General features: G+C 44.0%; 1 protein-coding gene across 1 annotated transcript in view; it reads left to right on the top strand.

Annotated features, from left to right (window-relative positions):
- The window catches only part of znrf1 (zinc and ring finger 1), a 274,216-nt gene that overhangs the window by 239,947 nt on the left and 20,219 nt on the right, over window positions 1-14,050 (top strand). The window contains exon 4 of the mRNA XM_043707184.1: window positions 4,387-4,485. Within this exon, the coding sequence (XP_043563119.1) occupies window positions 4,387-4,444 (58 nt within the window). The 3' untranslated portion in view covers window positions 4,445-4,485. The remainder of the gene's footprint in view (window positions 1-4,386; window positions 4,486-14,050) is intronic.

The raw sequence follows: 14,050 nt of genomic DNA, 5'->3' as shown, positions 1-14,050 counted from the left end.
CAGCAAGGCAGCCTTTGTGTGGAGCCACAGAAAATGGGGGAGATACTAAATGAATATTTTGCATTAGTATTTACTGTGGAAAGGATATGGAAGATATAGACTGTAGGGAAATAGGTGGTGACATCTTGCAAAATGTACTTATTACAGAGGAGGAAGTGCTGGATGTCTTGAAACGGGTAAAGGTGGATAAATCCCCAGGACTTGATCAGGTGTACCTGAGAACTCTGTGGGAAGTTAGAGAAGTGATTACTGGGCCTCTTGCTGAGATATTTGTATCATCGATAGTCACAGGTGAGGTGCTGGAAGACTGGAGGTTGGCAAACGTAGTGCCACTGTTTAAGAAGGGTGGTAAAGACAGGCCAGGGAACTATAGACCGGTGAGCCTGACCTCTGTAGTGGGCAAGTTGTTGGAGGGAACCCTGAGGGACAGGATGTACATGTGTTTGGAAAGGCAAGGACTGATTCGGGATAGACTGGAGGCCTGTCTCCAGTGGAGTGCCACAAGGATCGGTGCTGGGTCCTCTACTTTTTGTCATTTACATAAATGATTTGGATGCGAGCATAAGAGGTACAGTTAGTAAGTTTGCAGATGACACCAAAATTGGAGGTTTAGTGGACAGCGAAGAGGGTTACCTCAGATTACAACAGGATGTGGACCAGATGGGCCAATGGGCTGAGAAGTGGCAGATGGAGTTTAATTCAGATAAATGCGAGGTGCTGCATTTTAGGAAAGCAAATCTTAGCAGGACTTGTACACTTAATGGTAAGGTCCTAGGGAGTGTTGCTGAACAAAGAGACCTTGGAGTGCAGGTTCATAGCTCCCTGAAAGTGGAGTCGCAGGTAGATAGGATAGTGAAGAAGGCCTTTGGTATGCTTTCCTTTATTGGACAGTGTATTGAGTACAGGAGTTGAGAGGTCATGTTGCAGCTGTAAAGGACATTGGTTAGGCCATTGTTGGAATATTGCGTGCAGTTCTGGTCTCCTTCCTATCGGAAAGATGTTCTGAAACTCGAAAGGGTTCAGAAAAGATTTACAAGGATGTTGCCAGGGTTGGAGGATCTGAACTACAGGGAGAGCCTGAACACGCCGGGGCTGTATTCCCTGGAGTGTCGGAGGCTGAGCGGTGAGCTTAGAGGTTTACAAAATTATGAGGGGCATGGATAGGATAAATAGACAGTCTTTTTCCTGGGGTGGGGGAGTCCAGAACTAGAGGGCATAGGTTTAGGGTGAGAGGAGAAAGATATAAAAGAGACCTAAGGGGCAACGTTTTCGCGCAGAGAGTGGTACGTGTATGGAACGAGCTACCAAAGGATGTGGTGGAGGCTTGTACAATTGCAACATTTAAGAGGCATTTGGATAGGTATGTGAATAGGAAGAGTTTGGAGGGATATAGGCTGGGTACTGGCAGGTGGGACTCGATTAGGTTGGGATATCTGGTCGGCATGGACGGGTTGGACCGAAGGGTCTGTTTCCATGCTGTACATCTGTATGACTCTAATTGACAAAAAAACAGTGGATCTAGCACCGATCTTTGCAGCACAATGCTGGTCGCAGTCCTCCAGTTTGAAAAGAAACCCTCCACCATCACCCTCCGCCTTCTACCTTTGAGCCTGTTCTGTATCCACCTGGTTAGTTCTCCCTGTATTCCATGTGACCTAACCTAGCTGACTAATCTACCATGAGGAACCTTGTTGAATGCCTTACTGAAGTCCATATAGATCACATCTACCACCCGCTGCCTTCTTCAAAGATCTTTGTTACTTCAAAAGACTCATTCGAGTTTGTGAGACATGAATTCCCATGCACAAAGCCATGTTGACTATTCCCAGTCAGTCCTTGCTTTTTCAAATACATGTAAATCCTGTCTCTCAGAATTCCCTCCACCAACTTGCCCACCACTAATGTCAGGCTCTCCAGCCTGTAGTTCCCTGGCTTTTCTTAATCACCTTTTTTTCTTCAGTGACACCATATTAGCCACCTCACCTGTGGTTATCAACAATAGAAATGTCTCAGCCAGGAGCCCAGCAATCACTTCCCTAGCGTCCCATAGTTCTAGGGTACACCTGATCAGGTCCTGGGGATTTATCCACCTTTGTGTTTCAAGACATATAGCACTGCCTCCTCTGTAATATGGACACTTTTCAAGATATCACTATTTATTTCTCCATCTTCCATATCCTCCCCCACAGTAAACACTGATGCAAATATTTTAGTTTCTTCCCCATTTCCTGCAGTTTCACATATTGGTGGGCTTGCTCATCTTTAAGGGGACGTGTTCTCTCCTTTGTTACGCTTTTATCCTTAATGTATTTGTAGAATCCCTTTGCCAGAGCTATCTCATGTCCCTTTTTTGCCCTCCTAATTTCCCTCTTAATTATACTCCTACTGCCTTTATATCTTCTAGGGATTCACTTGATCCCTGCTGTCTATATTGACATATCCTTTCTCCTTATTCTTGACCAAAATCTCAATTTTTACAGTCGTCCAGCATTCCCTACACCTACCAGCCTTGGCCTTCACCCTAACAGGAATATACTGTTCTGAATTCTCATTATCTTATTTTTGAAGGCTTTCCATTTTCCAGCCATCCCTTTACCTGCGAACATCTGCCCCCAATCAGTTTTTGAAAGTCCTTCCCAAATACCGTCAAAATTGGCCTTCCTCCAATTTAAATTTTAAATTCTGTCTATCCTTTTGCATCGCTATTATAAAACTAATAGAATTATGGTCACTGGCCCCAAAGTGCTCCCCTATTTGCACCTCCGTCATCTGCCCTGTCTTATTTCCCAAGAGCAGGTCAGGTTTTGCACCTTCTATTGTAGGCACATCCATATACTGATTCAGAATTTTCTTGTACACATTTACAAATTCCTTTCCATCCAAAGCCTTAATACTATGGCAGTACCAGTCTACGTTTGGAAAGTTAAAATCCCCTACCATAGCCACTCTATTATTCTTACAGATAACTGAGATCTCCTTAGAAATTTGTTTGTCAATTTCCCTCTGACTGTTGGGGAGGGGTCTATAGTATAATCCCAATAATGCAATCATCCCTTCATTTCTCAGTTCCACCCAAATAACTTCCCTACACGTGTTCCCAAGAATATCCTCCCTAAGTACAGTTGTAATGTTATCCGGAATCAAAAATCCTATGCCCTGGAATATTTTGATGCCAGTCCTGTCTATTCCTGAGCAATGTCTCTGTAATTGCTATGATATCCCAGTCCCATATTCCCAAACCATGCTCTGAGTTCATCTGCCTTCCCTGTTAGGTGTCTTGCATTGAAATAAAGGCAATTTAATTTATCAGTCCTACCTGTTTCTCTGCTTTGTTCCTGCCTACCCTGACTCTTGACTCGCTCCTTTTCCCAGCTGCACAGGCTCAGACTGATCTCTTTTCTCACTGTCTCCCTGGTTACCAACACCCACCTGCCCCCACACACCCCACTACTAGTTTAAAACCTCCAACACAGCCCTACCAAATCTCCCCGCCACTAAATAGTCCCCTTCCAATTCAGGTGTAATCCATTCTCCTTATACGAGTCATTTCTACCCCAGGAGAATTTCCAATGATCCAAAAATGTGAACCCTTCTCCCCTGCACTAGTTCCTCGGCTGCACATTCATTTGCATTATCCTCCTATTCCTACCCTCACTAGCTTGCAGCACCAGCTATTACTACCCTTAAGGATCTACTTTTTAGATTCCTGCCTAAATTTCTATATTCTCTGTGCAGAATCTCGCCCTTTTCTCTTCCTATGTTGTCAGTTCCACTGTGTACAACGACCTCCTGCTGGATCCTCTCCCCTTTGAGAATACTCTGCACCCTGTCCGAGATAATCTTGATCCTGACACCAGGGAGGCAATACACAATTCTGATGCCTTTTGTCAGCCGTAGAATAGTCTGTCTGTGCCTCTGACTAGAGAGTCCCCCATCACAATCGATCCTTGGAACCTGACATAACCCTCATTACAGTAGAGCCACTCTTGGTACAGGAAACCAGGATGTCTGTGCTACATTTCCCTGAGAGAGCATCATTCCCTACATTTTCCAAAACTGCATACACGCTTGAGATTTCTGATGACTCCAGAATAATGGAGCTTAATTTCCAGCACACTACCCAGTGAGTTGTGAAAAGGTTCATGTAATGTATTGTTCATTCAGATGGTTGTGCAGGAGGAAATACGTTTTAAATAATGTCGTGGTAGTTAAATTTATTTTTTAAAATTTTCAAGCACATTGCAATTTTATTTGCATCTCAAAATGAGTGCTACATGCCACTTCCAGTATTTATTGCTGCATATTCCTCCATTACTGAAGACATTTGAGACTATGGTTTATTTGTTATACATTTCAAATTAATATAGTTTCTTCCTTGCCTCTCAGCTGTATAGATTCATGGTTTGAAGTGAACAGATCATGTCCAGAACACCCTTCGGATTGACCTCTCCTGGCTTGCAGCTGCTTATGGCCTTCTGTTAAAAGGTAAGAAGAGACATTTGTAAATTAAACTTCAGTGCACTGTGATAACGTGTCAAAAAAACTCTTCAGGTTGCTCATTATTTTCCCAGAGAACTTAAACAGTTTCCTGAAGGTGAAGTTTGAGTAGGCTAGGAAAGTGCTGGTTTGTATTATGCATGACATGAAATTAGTTGTGATGGGCAAATTGTGAAGAAAAAAAACCAGTCAACTTGTCAACAGTCCAACATTTCCATAGCTGGAAATTGAGTTCATCTCCTTGATTCACACTGGTGGTTCTTTAAACGACATTTTGAGGGAAAGTACTAGTGTGTACTAGCCTCCACCACTTTCTCTGGCAGCTCGTTCCATACGCACATCAATCCCACGTGAAAAAGTTGCCCTTAGGTCCTTTTAAATCTTTCTCCTCTCACCTTAAAGCCTTCCACAGGCCAGTGCAACATTGAGGGTCAAACGGCCTATACTGTACTGTTATGTTCTCTGTTCTGTACCCTCTCGTCTTGGACTCCTCCACCCCAGGGAAAAAACCTTGTTTATTTACAGTATCCATGCCCCTCCATAAAGTCACCCCTCAGCCTGCGATGCTTCAGGGAAAATGGCCGCAGTCTATTCAGCCTCTCCCTATAGCTCAAACCCTCCAACCCTGGCAGCATCCTTGTAAATCTTTTCTGAACCCTTTCAAATTTCAAACCATCTTTCCTATAGCAGGAAGTAGAATTGCACACAGTATTCCAATAACGACCTAACCAATGTCATGCATAGCCGCAACATGACCTCCCAACTCTTATACTCAGTACACTGACCAAAAAAGGCAAGCATACAAAACACCTTCTTCATTATCTTGTCTACCTATTACTCCACTTTCAAGGAACTATGAAGCTGCACTCCAAGGATTTTTTGTTCAGCAATGCTCCCCAAGACCTTATCATTAATTGTACAAGTCCTGCCCTGATTTGCCTTTCCAAAATGCAGTATCTCACATTTATCAAAATTAAACTCCATCTGCCACTCTAAGGATTCTCTCTCATCTGAGCTAGTACCACCAAGGCTGTAAGACAAATATAAAAGTGCTTGAGCTACTCGTAAAATATGTCGAAAAGTATGTCAAATCCCCCACAATGTGGAGTTGCTGGAATTGGACTACTGTGGTCAAAATCAGAAGTCATACAGCACCAGATTATAGTCCAGCAGGTTTATTTGAAATCAGAAGCTTTTGGGGCAGTCCTCCTTTTGTTAGGACTTCACCTGACAAAGGGGCAATGCTTATAAAGCTTTGATTTCATATAAACCTGTTGGACTATAACCTGGTGTTGTGTGACTTCTGACTAAATCCCCCATAGTCAGTCTCAAACTGTCCCTACTCTGCTGTGTTTACCCTGCCGTCAGCCAAATACGACTTGAATTTGTGTTAACAAATGGCACTGCCAGTGTTGCACAAATAAAAGTGCAGAAAGGTGCATTACCATCAAGAGATCAAGATTACAATGCATAGCATCATTCTCCCAGTGAGAAAACAAGATATTGTGATATGCAAAATGTTGGTCTGTGGACTGACACAAATCTGATCTCAACTTAAATACCATTTGTTTGCAAGTTGTTGTCATTAAATTGTTTTATTCTTGTTGAATTCCACAATAAGAGGCAACCCTGTGGTATGAAAGGACAATGAAATGTTGCCGGAACTGAAGAGTTTAAGTTGTAAGGAGAGGCTGGATAAGAATTCGAATCCCTACAGTGTGGAAACAGGCCCTTCGGCCCAACAAAGTCCACACAAACCTCTGAAGAGGAACCCACTCTGGCCCATCCCTCTACCTATATTTACCCCTGACTAATTCACCTAACCTACACATCCCTGAACCCTAGGGCAATTCAGCATGGTCAATTGACCTAACCTGCACATCTTTGGATTGTGGGAGGAAACCAGAGCACGGAGAAAACATGCAAACTCATCACAGATAGTTTCCCGAGGCTGGAATCGAACCTGGGTCCGGGGTGCTATGAGGCAGTAGTGTGAACCATTGAGCCACTGTGCCGCCCAAATAGGAATAGCTGGGACTTTTTTCACTGGAGCATAGGTAGTTAAGGGGTGACGTTATAGGTGTTTATAAAATCATGAGGGGCATAGATAAGGTGAATAGCAAAGGTCTTTTCCTTAGGGTAGGGGAGTTCAGAATTACAGGGCAAAATTTAAAGGTGAGAGGAGAAAGATTTAAAAGGGAGCTGAGGGTCAAATTTTTCTCATAGTGTTCGTATGTGAAATGAACTGCTAGAGGAAGTGGAATATGCAGATATAATTACAACATTTGAAAGGCATTTGGGTAGGTACATGAATAGGAAAGATTTAGAGGGTGATGGGCCAAACACAGTAAGTCGGACTAATCTAGTTTGGAAAACTTGGTTAACATGGATGAGTTGGACTGAAAGGTCTGTTTCCATGCGGTATGACTTGATGAAGTGACATCCAAAAAAGGGAGTTGCATTAATCAGGCTTGAGTTCCAGTTTTATTAACTTCAGTCTGAGAAACTGTGCCCTAAAAGTGCTTACAGAATAGGGCAGCAGAATGAAATGTTTAGACTGTGGCATAACTTAAACATGCAATCCCTTAACTGTGCCTTGAGTTATGTATTTTTCTAACTGATCACAGAATGTGGATGGTGGGGAATGATGGTTGTTAGGTACCCCCTAGTGCTGTTAGAACATAGAACATTACAGCACAGTACAGGCCCTTCAGCCCTCGATGTTGTGCCCACCTGTGGAACCAATCTGAAGCCTATCTATCCTATTTCACTTTCATCCATATGTTTATCCAATGTCTATTTAAATGCCCTTCAATTTGGAGAGTCTACTACTGTTGCAGGCAGGGCATTCCACACCCCTACTACTGAGTAAAGAAACTACCTCTGACATCTGTCCTGTATCTATCACCCCTCAATTTAAAGCTATGTCTCCTCATGCTAGCCATTATCATCTGAGGTAAAAGTCTCTCACTGTCAACCTTATCTAACCCTCTGATTATCTCATATGTCTCAATTAAATCATCTCTCAACCTTCTTCTCTCAAACGGAATTAGCCTCAAGTCCCTCAGCCTTTCCTCAGAAGACCTTCCCTCCACACGAGACAACATCCTGGTAAATCTCCTCTGAACCCTTTCCAAAGCTTCTACATCTTTCCTATGATGCGGTGACCAGAACTGTATGCAATACTCCCAAGTGCGGCTGCACCAGAGTTTTGTACAGCTGCAACGTGACCTCGTGGCTACAAAACTCAATCCCTCTACTAACACAAGCTAACACACAGTATGTCTCTTTAACAGCCCTATCAACCTAGGTGGCAACTTTCAGGGATCTATGTACATGGACAGTGAGATCTCTCTGCTCATCCATCTGCCTGAATGGGTAGGGAGTTCCAGGACTTTGATCTGGTTAAATGAAGGAACAGTGAGATGCATGATTTGAAGAGGAAATTGCAGGTGGTGTTACCATGTATCTGCTGCCCCTGTCCTCCAGGATGGTAGAGGTCCTGGGTTTGGAAGGTGCTGACAAAAGGGACTTGAGTTAATGGATTGCATCTTATAGATGGTAGACACTGCTACCACTGTGTACTGGGAAAGGGAGTGAATGCTAAAGGTCTTGGATGGGATGCCAATCAATTGGGCTGTTTTGTCCTGGATAGTGTCAAGTTTCTTGAGTGTTATTGGTGTTGCACCCATTCAGGAGAGTATTTCAGTCTAACTTAACTCTTGTAGACTGAGGGCAGGCACCACCTCTTGAACTGTCCTTACCGATACATTTTCCTTCCCACTTGTCCGGTCCTACCTGTCACCATCACCCCCCCCACCTGCATCTACCTATTGCGTTCCCAGCTACCTTCCCCCACCCCAGCCCCCCACCCTTCTATTTATCTCTCAACCCCTCTCCTCTTCCCCATATTTCTGATGAAGGACTTATCCCCAAAATGTCAATTCTCCTGCTCCTTGGATGCTGCCTGCCTTGCTGTGCTTTTCTAATGCCACATTCTCGACACTGGTGAGATGGAAGGTGAGTTACCCACCACAGAATTCCTAGCCTCTTACCTATTCTTGTTGCCACAAATCAAGAGGTATCTGGTTAATGGTAACCCCAAGATGTTGATAGTGGGTGATTCAGTGGTACTGTCCAGAGGAGATGATTAGATTCTGTCTTGCTGAGGACGTTGGAGCCTGACACTTGTGTGGTAAGACTGTTAGTGAAACTTGTCAGTCCAAGCATAGATATTGTTGTACTTCAGTAGCTGAACATTGTGCCCTCAGCCTGACTTCTGACCTTATGATGATCATTGATGAAGCAACTGAAGATGTTTAACTCTAAAGCACTATCCTGAAAAACTCCTGCAGAGTTGCCCTGGAGCTGAGGTGACTGACCTCCAACAACCATAGTCATTTTTCTTTGTGCTTGGTATGATATCAAAAGTAGATTGATATGACAATAATTGGTTGTGTTGTTTTGGACTGTCTCTCCATGGCCCGGTCAGCCACATAGGATAGTAAGGAACTCAACTGATATTTCTTCAAGACTGGGAAATCCAAAACTCACCTCCCCTGTGTGAGCTGCAATTTATCCAGCTTAATAAGAGGCCGCCTATGATGCCAGATAAAAGATCCAAGCCAACTGCAAAGCCTCCATAGTGCTTGCCTTGGCAGCATCAAAGGGAGCATTCACATGGGATATAATAAACGAGGAACAACATTTATTTTGACCAGAGCTATTCTTACCCAACCAAGATATTGGAAGATCCTCCCAGCGCCGAAGGTCCTGCCTTATCTTCTCTTGCAACTGCACATAATTAGTGTTATATAATTGATCGAAGACCAGGGTGATAAAAATGCCTAAATACAGGAAACCTCCCTTTATTACCTGGCTAGGTAACATCATCAGTGGTGATCTCCAAGTAAAGCGAAGCTGTTGTCTCCTGCTTTCTATTTATATTTCAGAAATGACAGCCAGACTAGTAAGACCCCTCAGAATCCTAGTAGCACACAAACCCACCAATACTCTCAAACAAACTTAAAAGACCCAGTACAACCCATGGACAAAACCAACATCATCTACAAGATTCCATGCAAGGACTGCCACAAACACTACGTAGGATAAACAGGAAGAAAGTTAGCCACCAGGATACACGAACACCAGCTACCCACAAAAAGACACGACCCTCTCTCCCGCGTAGCCCTACACATGGATGAGAAAAACCACCAATTCGACTGGGACAACACATCTATCCTGGGACAGGCTAAGCAAAGACATGCCAGAGAATTCCGAGAGGCCTGGCACTCCAACCACAATGCCATAAACAAACACATAGATCTAGATACCAACAATCAACCCCTCAGAAAACGAACAGGAAATGACATCACCACAAACCCCAGGAACCCCATCCAGGACAAACATATAAATAGAAAGCAGGAGACAACAGCTTCGCTTCACTTGGAGGTCGCCACTGATGATGTTACCTAGCCAGGTAATGAAACATCTGGATATCAAACCTACAGCTCAGCGAGCAAAGCTACACCCTAAACTCTTCTAATGTTGGTGGACCTACAGCGCTTGATAAAACCTGTCTGATCCTCCTTTTACAATGAAAGGCAATACCCTCTCTAGCCTTAATGCCAATATTTTCGACAGAATTTTATAATCCACGTTAAGTAATGATATGGGCCTGTACGAAGTGCAATCCTCTGGGGCTTTTCCTTTCTTAAGAATAAGAGAAATATTTGCTTCTCTCAAAGAAGATGGGAGGCAGTTCTGACTGTATGGGTAATTGTACGTATCCAGGAGTGGCCCAACTAGTATGTCTATAAATTCCTTATAAAACTCACTTTGAAATCCATTTGGACCAGGCACTTTACCACTCTGGAGCAGCCTCACCACCACCTGTATTTCCTGAATTGTCAGGGGGGGCATTCAGAAAGGACACCTGCTTTGAAGTTACACCCAGAAGGTCCAGCTCCTTTTTTTAAACAAAAAAGGATTCCATCTTCATCAATCTGTCCTCACAGCCCTCTGACCGGTACAGCTCAAGAGTAAAATTTCCTAAATCCTGCATTAATCTTTTTGGCATTGCCCGTAAGAGTACCAGCACACACTCTGATGGATGTGATTGGGGGCATTCTTCTTTCTGGCCAAGTACACTAGATATCTACCTGGTTTATCACCATACTCTCAAATAATCTCTGTTTAGCCGCTTCCAGCTCGCAGAGTAAGAAATAATCAAACCCCATGCATAGGACTTGGCAGTCTCCCAAAGCTGCAATGGATTACTGGCCATACCCAATTTAATGTCCCAAAAGATTTTAAATTCCCACGAAAAATACTCTGTAACCGTGCTATCTTTCTGAAGGAAAGAGTCCATGCGCTAGTGCCGCGAGCCTATCCCGTTACCACCGGCCTTGACCTCCATGTACACTGCCACCTGATTGGAAACAGCTATGTTTCCTATTCTGCCAGACAGCACCGAATTCAGAAAGGTCAATGGGACACAAAAACATGTTAATTCTAGTATAGCTCTTAATGTGGATTAGAAAAAAAGATGAAATCCCTACCTTTGGGTGAGGACATCTCCACACATCCACCAACCCCAACTCCCTGTTCAGGTCCACCAACTGCCTGGATTGTGGGGATATACCTGCAAGACCCCTAGGCATTCTGTCCACTTCAGGGTTAATAATACGATTAAAGTCTCCCCTGTTATTGTATCATGTGCCCCAAGGGCTATCAACCTGGAAAGTGTATCGTTAAAACTTTAAGGGGGTGCACCGGGAGGGGGAGGGGGGGGGACAGTATACATTCAAAATCCCATATTCCTCACGATGTATTAAAGCTTTAAGAATGATAAATCATCCACATTCATCCTTGATTTGGCCTAACATTTGAAATGGGATATTCTTCTGAATAAGAATAGCATTTGAATTAAAGGATGAGAAAAACACCTGGCCGAACCCTCCCTGTTGTAACTTCAAATGCTCATTATCGGTTAAATGTGTTTCTTACTTCAAGGCTACATCGACCTTCTCTTTTCTAAGGCTTGACAGTATATTTTTTCTCTTAATTGGTGAATGGCTCCCATTAACATTCCAAGTACATCATTTAAACGAATGGTTAGCCATGACCATTCAAAACAGTCCGTGAACCCCCCGGGAGGAAGAACACATTTCATAGTGCGCTGAGTGAAAACCATAAACAGTTCGTGTAAATTTAAATATACAAATTCCAAAACTACCAAATCAATACTTCTAACAGCTACTTCTACAACATACCAACATATTTAAAACAAATGAAAGGAGACTTTTCCCCTGTCTACAGGGGGCCACTCATGCCACCCATTAATTCCTCCATGATTCCTTCTAATTGAAGCCATGCCCTGCCCCAGACAACACAAAGTAAGGGAAAAAACATGCAAACATCTATAGCACGAAAGTTAAAAGTGGGCACTCAACCTGTCCCCTCCATACTGAAATCCTAGGCAATCCTGGTAGAACAAAAATATATAACCTCTCCCCGCTTCCTCCAACAAAAGAAAAACAAAAGGAAATAATTTTTAAAAAACAGGAAAACAAAGGATGACAGGAAGGAAGAGAGAAGGGAGAGGAGAGAGAAAAAGAAGCAAAAAGGAAACTATTGTGACCCCGACATATATTAAAAAAATCAAGACCGCCCCCCCCCCCAACAACCAGGTAAACCATGCAAATTACAGAGAAGAAAACAGAATAAACATAATTGTCCAAATAATTCAAGCCAGTCAGTCTATTTTAAAACATCCAAGAAGTCTTTTGCCTTTTCCGGTTCAAAATTGAACACTGACAATCTGTAGCTAAAACGTAGCATTGCCGGATATCTAACAGAATACTGGATATTTAAGTCCCTCAGCCTCCTTTTTACCTCATTGAAGGCCTTCCACTTCCGGATCACGGTCAGCGAGAAGTCTTGGAAAAACATAATTCATGATCCCTTGTATATGAGAACCTGAGGATCCTTCCCAGTCTCTCCAGCCCCATTAGCTTGAGTCGCACTAGGAGTGGGTGAGGGCGCTGGTCCGAACCAGACCTGCGCACTGCAACCCTGTAGGCCCACTCGACCTGCACCCGGCCTGCCCCGACTTACAGTTTCAAAAACTGTGGGAGCCATTGCTCCAAGAAGTTGACCAGCTGACCTTCCTCCTCAATTTTCGAGGTCGTCGACCTGCTCCTCCAAGGCCCATATCCGCCATTCCAAGACCTGTGCCCGACCCGCCACAGTTTCGGAGGCCGCGACCCATTGCTCCACCTCCCCGACACGCTGCCCGTGATGCTGGATCTCCTGGTCGTGCTTCTGCAGCATGACCGAGATCGGTTCAAGCCTGGCCTGGGTCTCCTCCATCGACGAATCAATCTTCTCTGAGTTTCACAAACTCCAAGATCAGGCTGTGCTCCATAGGTAGGTCCCCTGGGCTGATTGCAGAGGCTGACGCTGCGACCACCGGCGCATCCATTGGTGTGGGGGTTTCCCTGCTTGTGTTCCCTTCCCTAATTTTAAACTAACATAGGACAGTTCTAGGGATCAAAAATAAGTATTTCTCCCACATTAGGTGAAGGGCAGGTCGTGCCTCACAAACCTTATTGAATTCTTTGAAAAGGTGACGAAGGAGGTTGATGAGGGGAAAGCGGTAGATGTGGTATATATGGATTTTAGTAAGGCGTTTGATAAGGTTCCCCATGGTAGGCTACTGCAGAAAATACGGAGATATGGCATTGAGGGTGAGGTGGAGGTTTGGATTAGGAATTGGCTGGATGGAAGAAGACAGAGGGTAGTAGTTGATGGCAAAGTTTCTTCATGGAGTGCCGTCACTAGCGGTGTTCCACAAGGATCTGTTTTGGGACCATTGCTATTTGTCATTTTTATAAATGACCTGGAAGAGGGGTTAGAAGGTTGGGTGAGCAAGTTTGCGGATGATACGAAAGTCAGAGGAGTTGTTGACAGTGAGGAAGGATGTGGCAGGTTACAGCAGGATATAGAGAAGCTGCAGAGCTGGGCAGAAAGGTGGCAAATGGAATACAATGTAGCTAAGTGTGAGGTGACTCACTTTGGGAAGAATAACAAAAAGATGGGGTACGGGGCTAATGGTCGGATACTTGGTAGTGTGGATGAGCAGAGGGATCTTGGTGTCCATGTACACAGATCTCTGAAAGTTGCCACCCAGGTAAATAGTGCAGTGAGGAAGGCATATGGCGTACTGGCTTTTATTGGTAGAGGAATTGAGTTCCGGAGTCCTGAGGTCATGATGCAGTTGTATAAGACTCTGGTACGACCGCATCTGGAATATTGTGTGCAGTTTTGGTCGCCATACTATAGGAAGGATGTGGAGGCATTGGAACGGGTGCAGAGGAGGTTTACCAGGATGTTGCCTGGTATGGAAGAAAAATCGTATGAGGAAAGACTGAGGCACTTGGGGCTGTTTTCACTAGAGAAAAGAAGGTTTAGGGGTGACTTGATTGAGGGGTACAAGATGATTAGGGGGTTAGATAGGGCCGACAGTATGAACCTTTTCCCGCGTATGGAG

This window comes from Chiloscyllium plagiosum, chromosome 17 (assembly GCF_004010195.1).
Source record: "Chiloscyllium plagiosum isolate BGI_BamShark_2017 chromosome 17, ASM401019v2, whole genome shotgun sequence".
In the NCBI taxonomy this organism is placed as follows: domain Eukaryota; kingdom Metazoa; phylum Chordata; class Chondrichthyes; order Orectolobiformes; family Hemiscylliidae; genus Chiloscyllium; species Chiloscyllium plagiosum.
Note: the sequence above shows the minus strand (reverse complement) of the source record. Positions and strands in the feature narration are given on the sequence as shown.